Raw genomic sequence first — 12,779 nt, forward strand, 5'->3', positions numbered from 1 at the left:
GTGCTTCACATCGAGACAACGTCCATAACATATACCGTACAATTGTGATTCATTTGCTGAAAAAATTAGGTCGGCATCACACTGCCAGCAAAAGTTATTGCAGTTTTAGTGACGCTAGGTCGCCGCCCGGCCGACCCCGATCAGGTCGGCCGGGCGGCGGCCGTGCAGCTGACGTCCGTGCGGTTCGGCAGCTGACCAGTCAGCTGCGAGAGAGGAGCGCGGTCCGTCTAATCGCTCCCAGCAGTTGCTTGTGCTGAGGGGTGCTCGACGCTCGTGTCGATTGCATTTGTTGGTCGTCGAATTCGATTGTCGATTGACTTGTGGGTATACTCTACTATTTACTATTTATATACTATTACTACTATTTCGGTACCACGGTACTATTTATAGTCACCGTGGGTATACTTTCTGGTGACCAATAAATGTACGTCGAATGTAATCTGATCAAATTCAATAAAGCAAAAAGACATCCAGCCAACAGAACATCGTAAGAATGTCCGATATGGTTGATAAGATTCAGAGTTTTGGGGAGCAGCCATCGACCAGAATGAACCTTATTGGCTTTTGTATGTAACATTTGCATTGCTTTTGGAAAGTTTCAGTCAGATATCTTCAGAAATGGCAATGTTATCGGCTTTTGCATTTTACCGTAGTCGGTTAATCACAATTTTCGATATTGCAAAGGCAATTTCAGTACGTTCTTGACATCGAAAACCAAAACGAATAGCATCATCGTGTTCCAGAGCTCAAATTGCATCCGATGCACATCTTTTTTGTTGAGAATGTTCAACTTCAAAATTGTGCCTTTCTGACCTCGCCGTGACCTGACCTTCATTTGTCGAATGGAAATAGTTTCGAATCGGACGACCCAGATGACATCATTTTTAGATGCTTTTGCCGAAATGGACCATTAAAGATGTGTCGCATGACCTTAAAAATGTATACATTTCCTTCCATGACCTTTTCCATGACCTTTTGTGACCCATGACCTTTCCATGACCTTTTGTGACAAAGTTAGGTTTCGTTTATCAGCTATTCCTATCAGAAGCCGTTTGAACTTTTAGTATTGAACGAGTAGTTTCGAAGACAGCAGGGAAGCTATGCAGAATCCCCTCCCGAGTCACCCACGTTATGGGATATATCCGTCATCCGCAAATTACGAGCAAAAATATTTTTTACGGCAATGATGTATCAGCATGGATGCTCATACGTTCCCATATGTGACCTTACGGTTGACTTCACATACAATAAAAATTGCTTGGCAAAATGTCAACTGGTTAACGAGTTATCGCATTTTGGCCACTTCCGAGCTCAAATAGCGGCTGTGTGCAGAGGGGGCCTCCTGGCTCCCACCCAGATAGGGCCATCTGTGCAGAAGGGAGCCTCCCATGCAGAAGGGGCCTACTAAGCAGAAAAGGTGTCCTGCCAGAGGGGCCTCCTGCCTATAAAGGCTTTCCTGCCAGAGGGGGCCTCCTGCTCCTGTCCAGAAAGGGCCTCCTGTGAAGAGCGAGCCTCGGGGGCCTCCTGCTCATGAATGATCTCCTGCCAGAGGGGGCCTCTTGATTCCTGCCCAGATAGGGCCTCTTGTGAGAGGTGCCTCAAATCCAGAAGGGGCCTCCTGTGCATAAAAGGTCCCCTGCCAGACGGGGCCTCCTGCCCATCAAGGGTCGCTTACCAGAGGGGGCCTCCTGTGCAGAGGGAGCCTCGGGGGCCTCCTGCCCATGAAGGATCTCCTGCCAGAGGGGGCCTCTTGATTCCTGCCCAGATAGGGCCTCCTGTGAGAAGGTGCCTCACATCCAGAAGGGGCCTCCTGCCCATCAAGGGTCGCCTACCAGAGGGGGCCTCCTGGCCTCTGCCCAGATAGTGCATCTTGTGCAGAATTATAGTAGGTTAGGCAGGAAAGTCAAGTGTAAAAGTACCCTAAGCGGTGCTCAGGGGGCCTCCTAATTATGACCGAGCGGGGGGGGGGGGGGCCCGGGCCCCAAGGCCCCCCCCTTGGGTGCGCCACTGACTCCTCTCGCGCAACTTTTGACTGACCCTCACTGCTACCATATTGCTTCCATATTATGCTGTGGAAAGCTAGTACTTCACCAAGTGGCTAAAAACCTCCATCAAGGTATATTTTCTTAGCATTTTTTCGGACGTTTTGGGGGGGGGCCAAACCGGCCACTTTAGGCCTTGGGGGGGGGGGGCCATGGCCCCCGTGGCCCCCCCCTGGATCCGCCAGTGCCTCCATTACCGCGTTTTTAGCACGCAAGCCGGTGCGGCGGCTGCCGGCGCACTCGCCGCCGATGTTTCGGAGCTCCGCCACCAGGGCGGCCGCTTGGTCGCCGGCGCTAGTGTTGGGGAATAGGGAGTGTCCTATCCAGGAATACTTCATCCATGGGCGGACGACGCGGCGCGCCTCTGAGGATCAATCCCTTTACTTTACTTTTACTGATTGCTTTAAAGGGACCCTCCCACCTTCAAAAAAGTTAATGAATTGACATGAAAGTGATGTCCCTTGGTTCAGAAAGAGCGAAAACGAATATCTACCAAATTTCACCGACAAATATTCACTGGTTTTCAAGATATAAGGCTTTTACTTTTGTTTACTTTTTGGGATCTCCCCTGTTACTAGCGACTTTATTTGGAAGCAATAATTTGGCAGCCTTAAAGTGCGGCAGACGTTGCGCGCAAAGCAGCGTATACCACCACGTGTTAACGATGTAGTCTAAGATTTAAAAATCGTTAGATCTCCGCTGACGTCACAAATTCTAAGGGGGCATTCCCAGGCCCATGTCGTCCCCTATCTCCCTGTGTGTCCAAGTACACAGATGACGTCACACGAAGGGGCGGAGTCTGGGGCGGAGCCTGGCGCAACGGCCGCCATATTTGAATTTGTTTTATTAGAATGTATTCTATATTTTGGGTTTCAGTCAACTGTTATCGATAGTTTTATGAACGGTTAGCTGTAATATAAGTGATTTATCAAGAAAAAACACATATTCTTCTTGCAATTTCGATTTAAGTACGACCCGCGCCTAGATTCGAACGCACGATCTTTGGATTACGGCGCAAGCATCCTAACCACTACACTACCGCGGCGGCGTGGCGGCCGGCGGAAGGGAGGCTGCGCAGGCATGGGGGCTTTTTTACGCATTTTTGGAAAAACTAGTGGGTTTAGTGAAAAACGCTTCTTAGATAATTTGAAGAAAAATGTCTCGGCTTTCCGATGATGCACTTAGTTTTGTGCTAGCTTAAGCAGAGTTTGTTCTACAGCGCTTCAAAAATGGCCCATTTGCATAGGACTTAAACGGGACTTCAAGACTTGCCCCCAGATGACGTCACGAGCTGACGTCACGATCAGGTAGAATCGCCGGACGACCCTACCTGGTATATAGGGCCTTGGGCATTCCAATGCATTAGCCCCTTAGAATCCGAAAACTGCAAGTTTGAAATTCCATATCTTCGAATTAAAGCATTTTTCGATGTTGTGAGTGCCCAAACCGGTATTTGCAGGCCATGGCCACCAATTTGGCTATCTCAACTCAAAACTAATGTTAAGGTGGGAGTGTCCCTTTAAAATGCAATGAAGTTCCCAGACCCAGATAGTATGTAAACCTATTACCTGCCTACCAAAATCTGGTGGTGGACTATGCCGACGGACTACATACAATAAGGTATTTCTTGTGTTTGGGGGCATTCCTATTTCCTTGCAGTCGTGGCGTTTGACTCATTTCACAAGAGTCTGCACTGCAGGGCTTCGCTGCCAGTCTCCTTATTCTTTTACCAGATTCTCACGCGAAGGCAGGTACACTCCGTCAAGTACGGGATATCAAAACATGCAATGGGATATCATTCGCATTTTTGCATACTTTTACTCATATGCATGCATGTATTACAAGGGTGTTGAATGTTCAAAGCTTCAACGCTTATTTGGGAACAGGGTTGTATACGACTCAATCAATAGCAATCAATTCAATCACGACAAATTTGGGAAACCAATCAAATCAATCAAGTCAGAGCAGTTTTCGGGAATTGATTCAATCGACTCAAACGCGACAATGAAAGGAATCAATCAACGCAATCAAACGACTCAAACCAAGATATACATTAGGTTTTTTGCCCCACCAACTTGGAAAAGTGTCCATAGCAGTCTGGTGTACCTACCTACCTACCTACCTACAGAAGAAACAAAAATATTGTCATTTAAAATTATAAATTGCCATGCTATTCAAAGTTTCTATGTAATAAGGAAGGATACCTAGTGACGGACAGGTGGATCATGATATTGAGGTTCAATGGGTAGAATTGGAGCAGAAGTTTCATTTAATGGGTGCAAAATAACCCAGTAGTTGACTTCAACAAACGCCCCGTAACCCAAATCACCACCTTTCACCTAAAAGTTGTCAATTTAATTTTGGCCATATTCCAGCTAAGTCATCAGGCCATCTACCCCATGTAAAGCCCCCGTCTGTCTCTTATGTGAGTTATGCGGAGCTCTTCTGAATTGAACCCTGAACATAATGAACCTAGCTAGGTTACATGCCACACTGACTTCAACAAACACCATATTGATATGAAAGTGTTGAAAATGTGCTATAAATTTGACAACTTCATTAGGTATGCTTTATGAAGACAGCAGGAAAGCAGGTAGGTACCTACTTACCTGCCTAGATGTGCCACTGGCTACCAACAGTACCAACGAAGGTAGATAGGTTATATGTGAAGAATTCAAAACATTTTATTGCAATACATTTTGAAACTGTTTGTGTTAGGACTGGGGGATAGGGATGAGCATTAAAAATATATTTAAAAGGAAATGGAAAGGACAGGGACTCTGGAACCACAGGATAAGTTAAGGACAAAGGAAGAAGAACAAGGAAAATTAAATGCCGTTGGTTGTTGTTGTTGTTGTTGAAGAGTTAGGGCGCGCAGAAATGCCGTTGGTGCGACTGCGAAAAAACAAAGAAAACGTTTTGCCAAGAAGTATGCTAAGCTTTTATAAATCCTTATTCTACGTCTTTTGATTTTTTGGTAAGATGACGTCATTGATTATCATGTAGTATGGTAGATCATCATAAAATAAATCGGTTGTACAACACCAATTTCGTTTTCATTATTATTTCATTTGAAATAAAACCACTTAATAATATTCGGTAAAATATTTTAAGGAAAATGAAATATGTTAAATATGTTATGCCTAGGCTCTCAGGAGAAAAGGATCAACAAACGTTCTGCTGCAAATTAAACAATGCAGCAAATTAGCTATTAATGTAAACGTAATTAGCGAGTCGAAAACGGCGCTTTTGTTTCAGTTATTTTTGTAGGGATTTCAGATATTTATAGAGTTCAGTGGGTTGTTTCTGAGGAGATGTGGAGATGTGAATTAGTAATTAATCATACTTTATTAGTATATAGGGCCTTGCACTTTATCATCTGTAATTAAAAAAAAAAGTTTCCTGCTGAGTGCAGAAAGGTAGGTAGGTGCATCGCCAGGTTCTATCACAGGATAAGAGCAGTTATTGCAGTTGAAAGTCAAAGTTGGCTGTTCATGTTTAGGCCCTGTTCTTTATTTGGCCATCTACCCCATATTGCAGTTGTGATGACGAGCAGTTTTCAGTGTAGTTTTGTGATCTTTGATGTCATCAATTGGTGTCATTATTTTCGTCAACTAAAACTTATTTCAACTTTCCATTCAATCGACTCAATCATACGAGTCACTCTAATTTTCGGGAATCAAATCAGTCAACCAGTCGCTAAAGTCAAACGAGTCAGTCAACCAGTCATCTCGAAAAGTCAATCGACTCAATCCAATCAACTCAAAATACGCGTTGAATCAAATCAATCAATTCAATCGACTTGATTGGTATACAACCCTGTTTGGGAATCAGACCCTGTCGCCATGCCACGCGGTTGTGGTACCTAGAAACAAAAACAGGTCGGTGTCGGCGTCAGTACCCGGGCTGTCATTCTGACCCGGCATGTCCTGTCGGCTGTCAGACTGTACTCCGCTCCGCCATCCCACGCAGCGTCAGTCTTTGTCGGGCAGCTGCCGACATAACCTCGTTACATTCAGTAGGCCTTGATCTTATCGCTATGTCATGGGTGAGTCCCCAGGCGCCGAGCACGTGCGAGAACGCCTGGCGCAGGCTGGCAGCGACCCAGCCAGATTAGCGACTTTGTAGGTCACTAGAGGGGGCTGGGGCGGGCGACGAATAAATCTCATAGTGAACGAAGTGACAATTACATGTCACTTCGAAACCAATAAAAAATGACTTGAATGTGTCGAACGATTTGAGTTTGTCGTGAGTCAGTCCAGCAGTAGTGACTCATCCTTATCTCGGTTATATACATTGCCGCTGATAAGCTGCAGTGTTGATATGATCGTATTGATACAGCCGCGGTTACTGTACCCAACTTACAGTTATCTCTCCCTTTCGTGTCAGCTTCTAACCGAGGTTGCAGAAGCTGTTCGTTGTAATGTGAGGCTGCATCGTGAGCTGCTGACCAGGCGCTCTCCTAATGACAATTATCTGTGCAGTAAAGTGGTTTTACGAGGGCCTGGGGCCCATAAGTCTTGCTAAGAGAACGCCAGTCGCCAAACACTGTGTGGGTCTGTTGAGCACGTGTGGTCACGTGCCGCTAAATTTATTCGGCAGCGACAGTCATAAATATCGCGACTGTTCAGCCACCGCCTGAGGGGCTCCGCGCGGACCACCTTTAGCGCCAGGATAAAATGCATCGAATTCGGTATGCATTTTATCCCCAGTTCAGGTGACTGATGGGTTCGATGATCGCATCTCGGTACACAATGACAGCAGCACGCGCACACACGAGCAGTCACACACACCGGCGTCCTCCCGCCCCGTCCCGGCCGGCCCGGGCGTGCTGGCGCACCTCTCCCGTCCCTGCTAGTGCCGGCGGGGCCGGGCCACTGCAGCCCCTTCCGCCCGAGGGGAGTCGGTGCACCGCCGCGCCCGGCCGGCACTCCGTCCGCCACCGTAACAGACTCTAAAAACGCGGCTCACTCGGGCCGTCCTAGTTCTTGGCGACAAAGTCCTCGCCCTTCTTGATGGAGGCGAGCAGCTCAGGCAGCGCTCCCTTCACCAGCTCCTTCTCGAAGTCGGTCAGGGTGCCCAGACCCAGGTTCTTCTCAACGCCATTTTTCTGAAAGAGAAAGAAAGCGACCATCGGTTACGTATTTATTCAAAACAAGCGCTGGTTGAGGATTCGTATCACGAAAAAACTGACCGGAAACCAAGCGAAACAACTATAATCTTTTTGTCATCACCCGACCCATGGGCGTAGGAACCTCACGAAAAGTGTGTGGGGGGGGGGGGGGGGGGGGAGGGGGGCAGCGAAACTTCAATGTCACTTTGTGGGAGCTCCAATACCCCTAGAAAGAATTTCTTTGCAGTTTTGTGCCCATCTCACCTTGCTGAACCAGTTCCTGCTCTTGGTTTTGTATATCATACAAAAAAAAAATATGCAGGAACAAAGTAACCGTAGATGACAGACAGCGCTCATTCTTTGAGCGCGTAAGTCATGAGTCGCCCCGTGCCCGTCACTTACCCCGAGCAGGATGGGCGTGGAGAAGTAGGGACTCTCGGTGACGTCTGAGCGCACGTACGAGCACTCGACGATGCCCTCCTCGCCGTCGAGCGCGCGCAGCAGCGACACTGCAAACCGGGCGCCGGCGTAGGCCATGGAGAGGGTGGCGGAGCCGGCGCCGGCCTTGGCCTTCACCACCTCGGTACCGGCGTCCTGCGGGGAGCGGTCAGACGGCGTCAGAGCGGAGGCTTTAGGACTGCCGTCGAATAGGTACAGCGACACTGACATCGGATCCTCGAGGTATTGGAGCTAGCGTTGGCGGCAGAACACGGCGACGATGCTTCCAACATGGAAGGATCTTCGAATAGAAAATTATAGTAAATATCCATTCAAATAAAATAAATGTTTGGGATATTACCTACGAACTGTGGACCTTTGGTCACTAGCATAGGAGCATAGCGTCAATGTTATTATTATCATCCATATCATAAAATATACGCCAGATAAAGTTTTAGCCCTAACTCAAACTAAGACTGAAAACAAAAACATTTCGCGAATGACAAAAAAAAAATGTGGAAAGCATATCACGATGACAAATGTTGCGCCTTTACCATCGAATCTTAGACCAAACAGCCTCTGAGCTCCTGCGGTTGTCGCCGGATCCATACCTGGATGCGCTCGGTGAGGGCCTTGAGCCGGTCGGCGGGCAGCGACACGGACGGGGTGCACTGTGACACCAGCGGAATGATGGTGACGCCGGCGTGGCCGCCGATCACCGGGCAGTTGACCTCGCGCGGGTCAACACCCTGCCCGAGAGCGGTAGATGGTTAGTGGACGGGGGACCAAGGAGGACCGGGGATTTGAGCAATGCAGAGCAAAGGGTTAAATGAATAGTCACCTTGTATTAATACGCACAGCAAGGCTGTTTGAACTGTCAGATAAATAAAAAAATAAATTATTAAATAACAATTTGAAAGGTCCAGCAAAAATCCTCATGACGAACCAAGTCGAGGACGAGGTGCTGCAATGAATTCCGCTTAGGTCCACACGACCACACCTCATTTCACATTTACATTTGCACGGTCCTACATAGATTCACCTACATTCTCTTACCAGCTGTTCCCATGACGACCAATGTGTCCCCTCCCACTCCCCGGAGATTGGCTTCCTTCCAAGTATGTGGCCTTTGGCGAACGACCCGGACTCCATTCAGAAAAAAACGGCCACCAATCACATGACACCCATGACAAGCAGCCACCCCTCCCCTCCCCTCCCCTGCCCCAGCCGCCGTCGTTCAGCAGTCCGTATCAGTGGCCCGAGACCGATAACGCCGCCTCCCCTCCTGTGGAGAGCGGCCACGCCCTTACCAGGATCTCGCCGATGAAGGCGTTGGCGCGCACAATGTCCAGCGTGGTCACGCCGAAGATGCGCTTGGGGTCGTACACGCCGGCCTTCTTGTAGACCTCGGTGGCGATGGGCACGGTGCTGTTCACCTGGGGGTCAGAGGTCGCCGATTCCGGTCAATGGTCACCATCCATGCCAGAGGTCATCGATAAGAAAAAAAAACGGCCGAGATAAGAACAAGGAAAAAGTCTGGAACCGACTATAAGCAGAATGCGACATATTTCAAAATCACTCACACCAATGGACGCACTTCCTAGGCTTTCTCCAATTTCTCGGCCCGCCCAACACAGCCAAGTCAGTGTTACAAGCTACAGCCTCGTACGTTTCAGCTCCACCCATCGCTGCCAACAGTGCTGTCTCCACACCGACAGAGCCCTCAGACAGTCCAGCCGGCCCCGGCGACGCCACCTACCGGGTTCGAGATGATGGCCACGAACGCCTTGGGGCAGACCTCGGCGGCCGCCTTGCACAGGTCGCGCACGATCGAGGCGTTCGTGTTGAAGAGGTCGTCGCGGGTCATGCCGGGCTTGCGGGGCACGCCGGCGGGGATGACAACCACCTCGCAGCCCTCCAGGGACGCCTGCGATGGAGGAGGGGGTGGAATATTACTCAGCGGGTCAGACAACATTAAATGGCACTTCAGGAGCACTTCCGACACTGTCGATGGTTGACTTTGAGACTATGAATCATTAACATTACTGAGTTACTCGAATATATTATTGTTGGCCCTATTATATAATATCTACGCTGACAAAATACTCATGGACCATAAGCTGTTGTTTGAGCTCATTCTGCTCATCCCAATGAGCCCAGTGCCCAAAATCCAATTACTGTGCGATTACCTTGAGCTGGTCGGGTCCGACGAAGCCGGTGACCTTGGCCGGCGACTCGATGTGGCTCAGGTCGGCCGCCACTCCGGGCGTGTGCACGATGTCGTAGAGGGACAGCTGGCTGACCTGCGGCGCCTGTTTCATGAGCAGCGACAGCGGCTGGCCGATGCCGCCGCTGGCGCCCATCACCGCCACCTTGTGCTGATTCTGTAATTACAACATCATGTCAATGTGTGGAGGGAGAGACGGAGATAGAGGGGGAGGGAGAGAAGGAGACAGAGAGGGAGAGAAATAGATATACAGCGTGTCCCACAAATAATGTCACACCTCTTCAGCGTCCATTGCATGAACATAACGAACATGAGAATTGCGCTTTAGTTGCATAGGTATGTATTCCTCTCCTATCTGGAACAGGCAAGCATACGATCTGGCATGCCAGACATCAAGTTGTCCAGCTCCTGCAAACTGATCTTGGACAAAGCGGCTCGGACATTCCTGGTCAGCGTGCCTTCGGGCGTTGCTGTTTGTTCACCTCTTCCTGGACGATTACCCGCCCATTTTCTATCGTCGGCGACAAGTCAGCGCTATTTCCCGGCCATTCGTCCTTCTCGCCGAATGCCGGGAAGTGCGATCGACACTACTCCTGTCATTCCAGTTTGATGGGCCAGGGCGCCATCCTGTTGAAAGATGGCACTAGACATGTTCAGCAGAAGTTTTTGGCTGGAGGCGTCGCTTCATAGGCTTAAGCTTTAGAGACATCCTCAGGTACCGATGGATTGTCGACTTGGTGACTGGATGATCATTGGCAGTCAGCCTCCTTGCCAGTTTATATGTCGATTGGCCTCTCTTTGGCACCGACATCGCGTCAATAACGATTTTCGCTGCGTAGCTGACGGAACTCTTCCCACTGCGACCCAGCTTGTTCTTAAGCGTCTGCCCGCCTCTGTCCGCCTCTGTTGCGTCGTATGTTCGCCTCTGTCGCGTGACGACCAGCGTCAAATCGTGCAGATACTCATGCCCATCGCATCGGCGATCTGGCCGTGTGTCATGTCGCCGGTGCCCAGTACCCATGCTGGCAGCACTACTGCGGGTCGATAAGCGCTGCTGCTTTGCCATCCTAGACACCTGGTGCAGTGTGCGCGTCGGGTACAGCCCTAGAAATGACCTCTGTTCACCTCCTGACCAGTCAGGGTCACAGCATTTGAGCATCACACGACTAGAAGAAAAACAATGGTTTGAGAGCCAGTACTGGTGAAATAATCAATATTGTGGAAAGGTGTGACATTAATTTCGGGACACCCTGTATAGAAAGATAGATAGAGAGATACAGAAATGGAGCCATGAAAAGCAGAGAGAGAGAGAGAGAGAGAGAGAGAGAGAGAGAGAGAGAGAGAGACAGAGAGAGACAGAGAGAGACAGAGAGAGACAGAGAGAGACAGAGAGAGACAGAGAGAGACAGAGAGAGACAGAGAGAGACAGAGAGAGACAGAGAGAGACAGAGAGAGACAGAGAGAGACAGAGAGAGACAGAGAGAGACAGAGAGAGACAGAGAGAGACAGAGAGAGACAGAGAGAGACAGAGAGAGACAGAGAGAGACAGAGAGAGACAGAGAGACAGAGAGACAGAGAGACAGAGAGAGAGAGAGAGAGAGAGAGAGAGAGAGAGAGAGAGAGAGAGAGAGAGAGAGAGAGAGAGAGAGAGAGAGAGAGAGAGAGAGAGAGAGAGAGAGAGAGAGAGAGAGAGAGAGAGAGAGAGAGAGAGAGAGAGAGAGAGAGAGAGAGAGAGAGAGAGAGAGAGAGAGAGAGAGAGAGAGAGAGAGAGAGAGAGAGAGAGAGAGAGAGAGAGAGAGAGAGAGAGAGAGACATAAATCCTTAAGTCTTTTGTCCCTTTATATCTCTTGCCTTTCTTATGTCAATTTTTACCATCTCACTCTGCTCCGTTTCTCTTCCCTTAGCTTTATGCTCTCTGTCATCCAGGCTGAAAAACATGGCAGGTTTTGACGAGATCTCGTCGGGGCAGCTCTCACAATCGGGGCAGAAATTGGGGCAGGAATGAGAAATCTCGAGGCAGAGATAAGAAAAAGATGGGAGCTGGGCTGCCCTGGGACAATTATCCCATTTGGGAACAAGAATTGGGCTGCAACGGGGCTCTCAGCACCCTGATTCAGGGCAGAATTTTGTCTGCCCCGAAAATCTCGTCAAGCTCCCTGCCACCTTTTGCAGACTGGTCTGTCATTCTTTCCAGTTTCCACCTCATTCTCTTGTATCTGTCCTGCCCCCAACCACTTTCTTCACTTTAACTGGCTTATTTCTCTAAGTTATGATCAATATTCTAATATATTTCAATATCTGAAACAGGTACCTACTCTGACCCTCTGTGCACTGACCACCAACATTGACATTGACATGCCTGGTTTTCTACTCGACTCTGGTGGAATATGATAAAATATGAACAACTGTTTAAAAGATAAGTGGGGGAGCATGCACCATATCTAACTACCTTCCAAACTCACCAATAAATCTCATGGAATCCGAATACCAATAAAAAAGGAAACTGAAATGCAAACCATGGTTGCAACAAGGCACCCAGCACGTTACCTGACTGGAAACAGAGAAGCTCCTAGCCGCTGACTTCAGGGAGCTGACATTTTGCGGGCGAACAAATCTAGAGAACATTTTGAAGGTTTTAGTAAGCCTTTACCACAAAAATAATAATTTATTCAGCACAAGAGCGGACGCCCGACTCCCCCGTCCTTTCGTTCCGAGGTGAAGAGGTCGCAGCAGCTGATTGGCATCTGCTCATGCGCATGAAAAGGAAGAAAATTTTATAGTACGAAGAAAATCATTGAAGATATTTGGCACATCAGAAAGTTGCAATTCGATTCCTTAGCTAAAAACTCAAATATACAATGAACTTGTCAAATTAAAAAAGCCAAACTGTATTAAAAAATGTTGTGTTTTTCATAGAAATGCTGTTATAATAGGTCCTGACATTCGAGAGTCATAAACA

General features: G+C 48.6%; 1 protein-coding gene across 1 annotated transcript; it reads right to left on the reverse strand.

Moving 5' to 3' along the window:
• Positions 1 to 6,595: 6,595 nt before the first annotated feature.
• On the reverse strand, positions 6,596 to 12,571 carry LOC122364059 (malate dehydrogenase, mitochondrial-like). Its single transcript, XM_043334106.1, has 7 exons — positions 12,368 to 12,571; positions 9,783 to 9,977; positions 9,353 to 9,520; positions 8,904 to 9,029; positions 8,205 to 8,342; positions 7,558 to 7,749; positions 6,596 to 7,152 (listed from the first exon to the last, which is right to left on the reverse strand). Exons 1-7 carry the CDS (start codon positions 12,443 to 12,445, stop codon positions 7,024 to 7,026), a joined length of 1,026 nt encoding a protein of 341 aa, XP_043190041.1. The 5' UTR covers positions 12,446 to 12,571; the 3' UTR covers positions 6,596 to 7,023.
• Positions 12,572 to 12,779: the final 208 nt, after the last annotated feature.

The sequence above is a fragment of the Amphibalanus amphitrite genome, unplaced genomic scaffold, assembly GCF_019059575.1.
Source record: "Amphibalanus amphitrite isolate SeventyFive unplaced genomic scaffold, NRLGWU_Aamphi_draft 000654F_arrow, whole genome shotgun sequence".
In the NCBI taxonomy this organism is placed as follows: domain Eukaryota; kingdom Metazoa; phylum Arthropoda; class Thecostraca; order Balanomorpha; family Balanidae; genus Amphibalanus; species Amphibalanus amphitrite.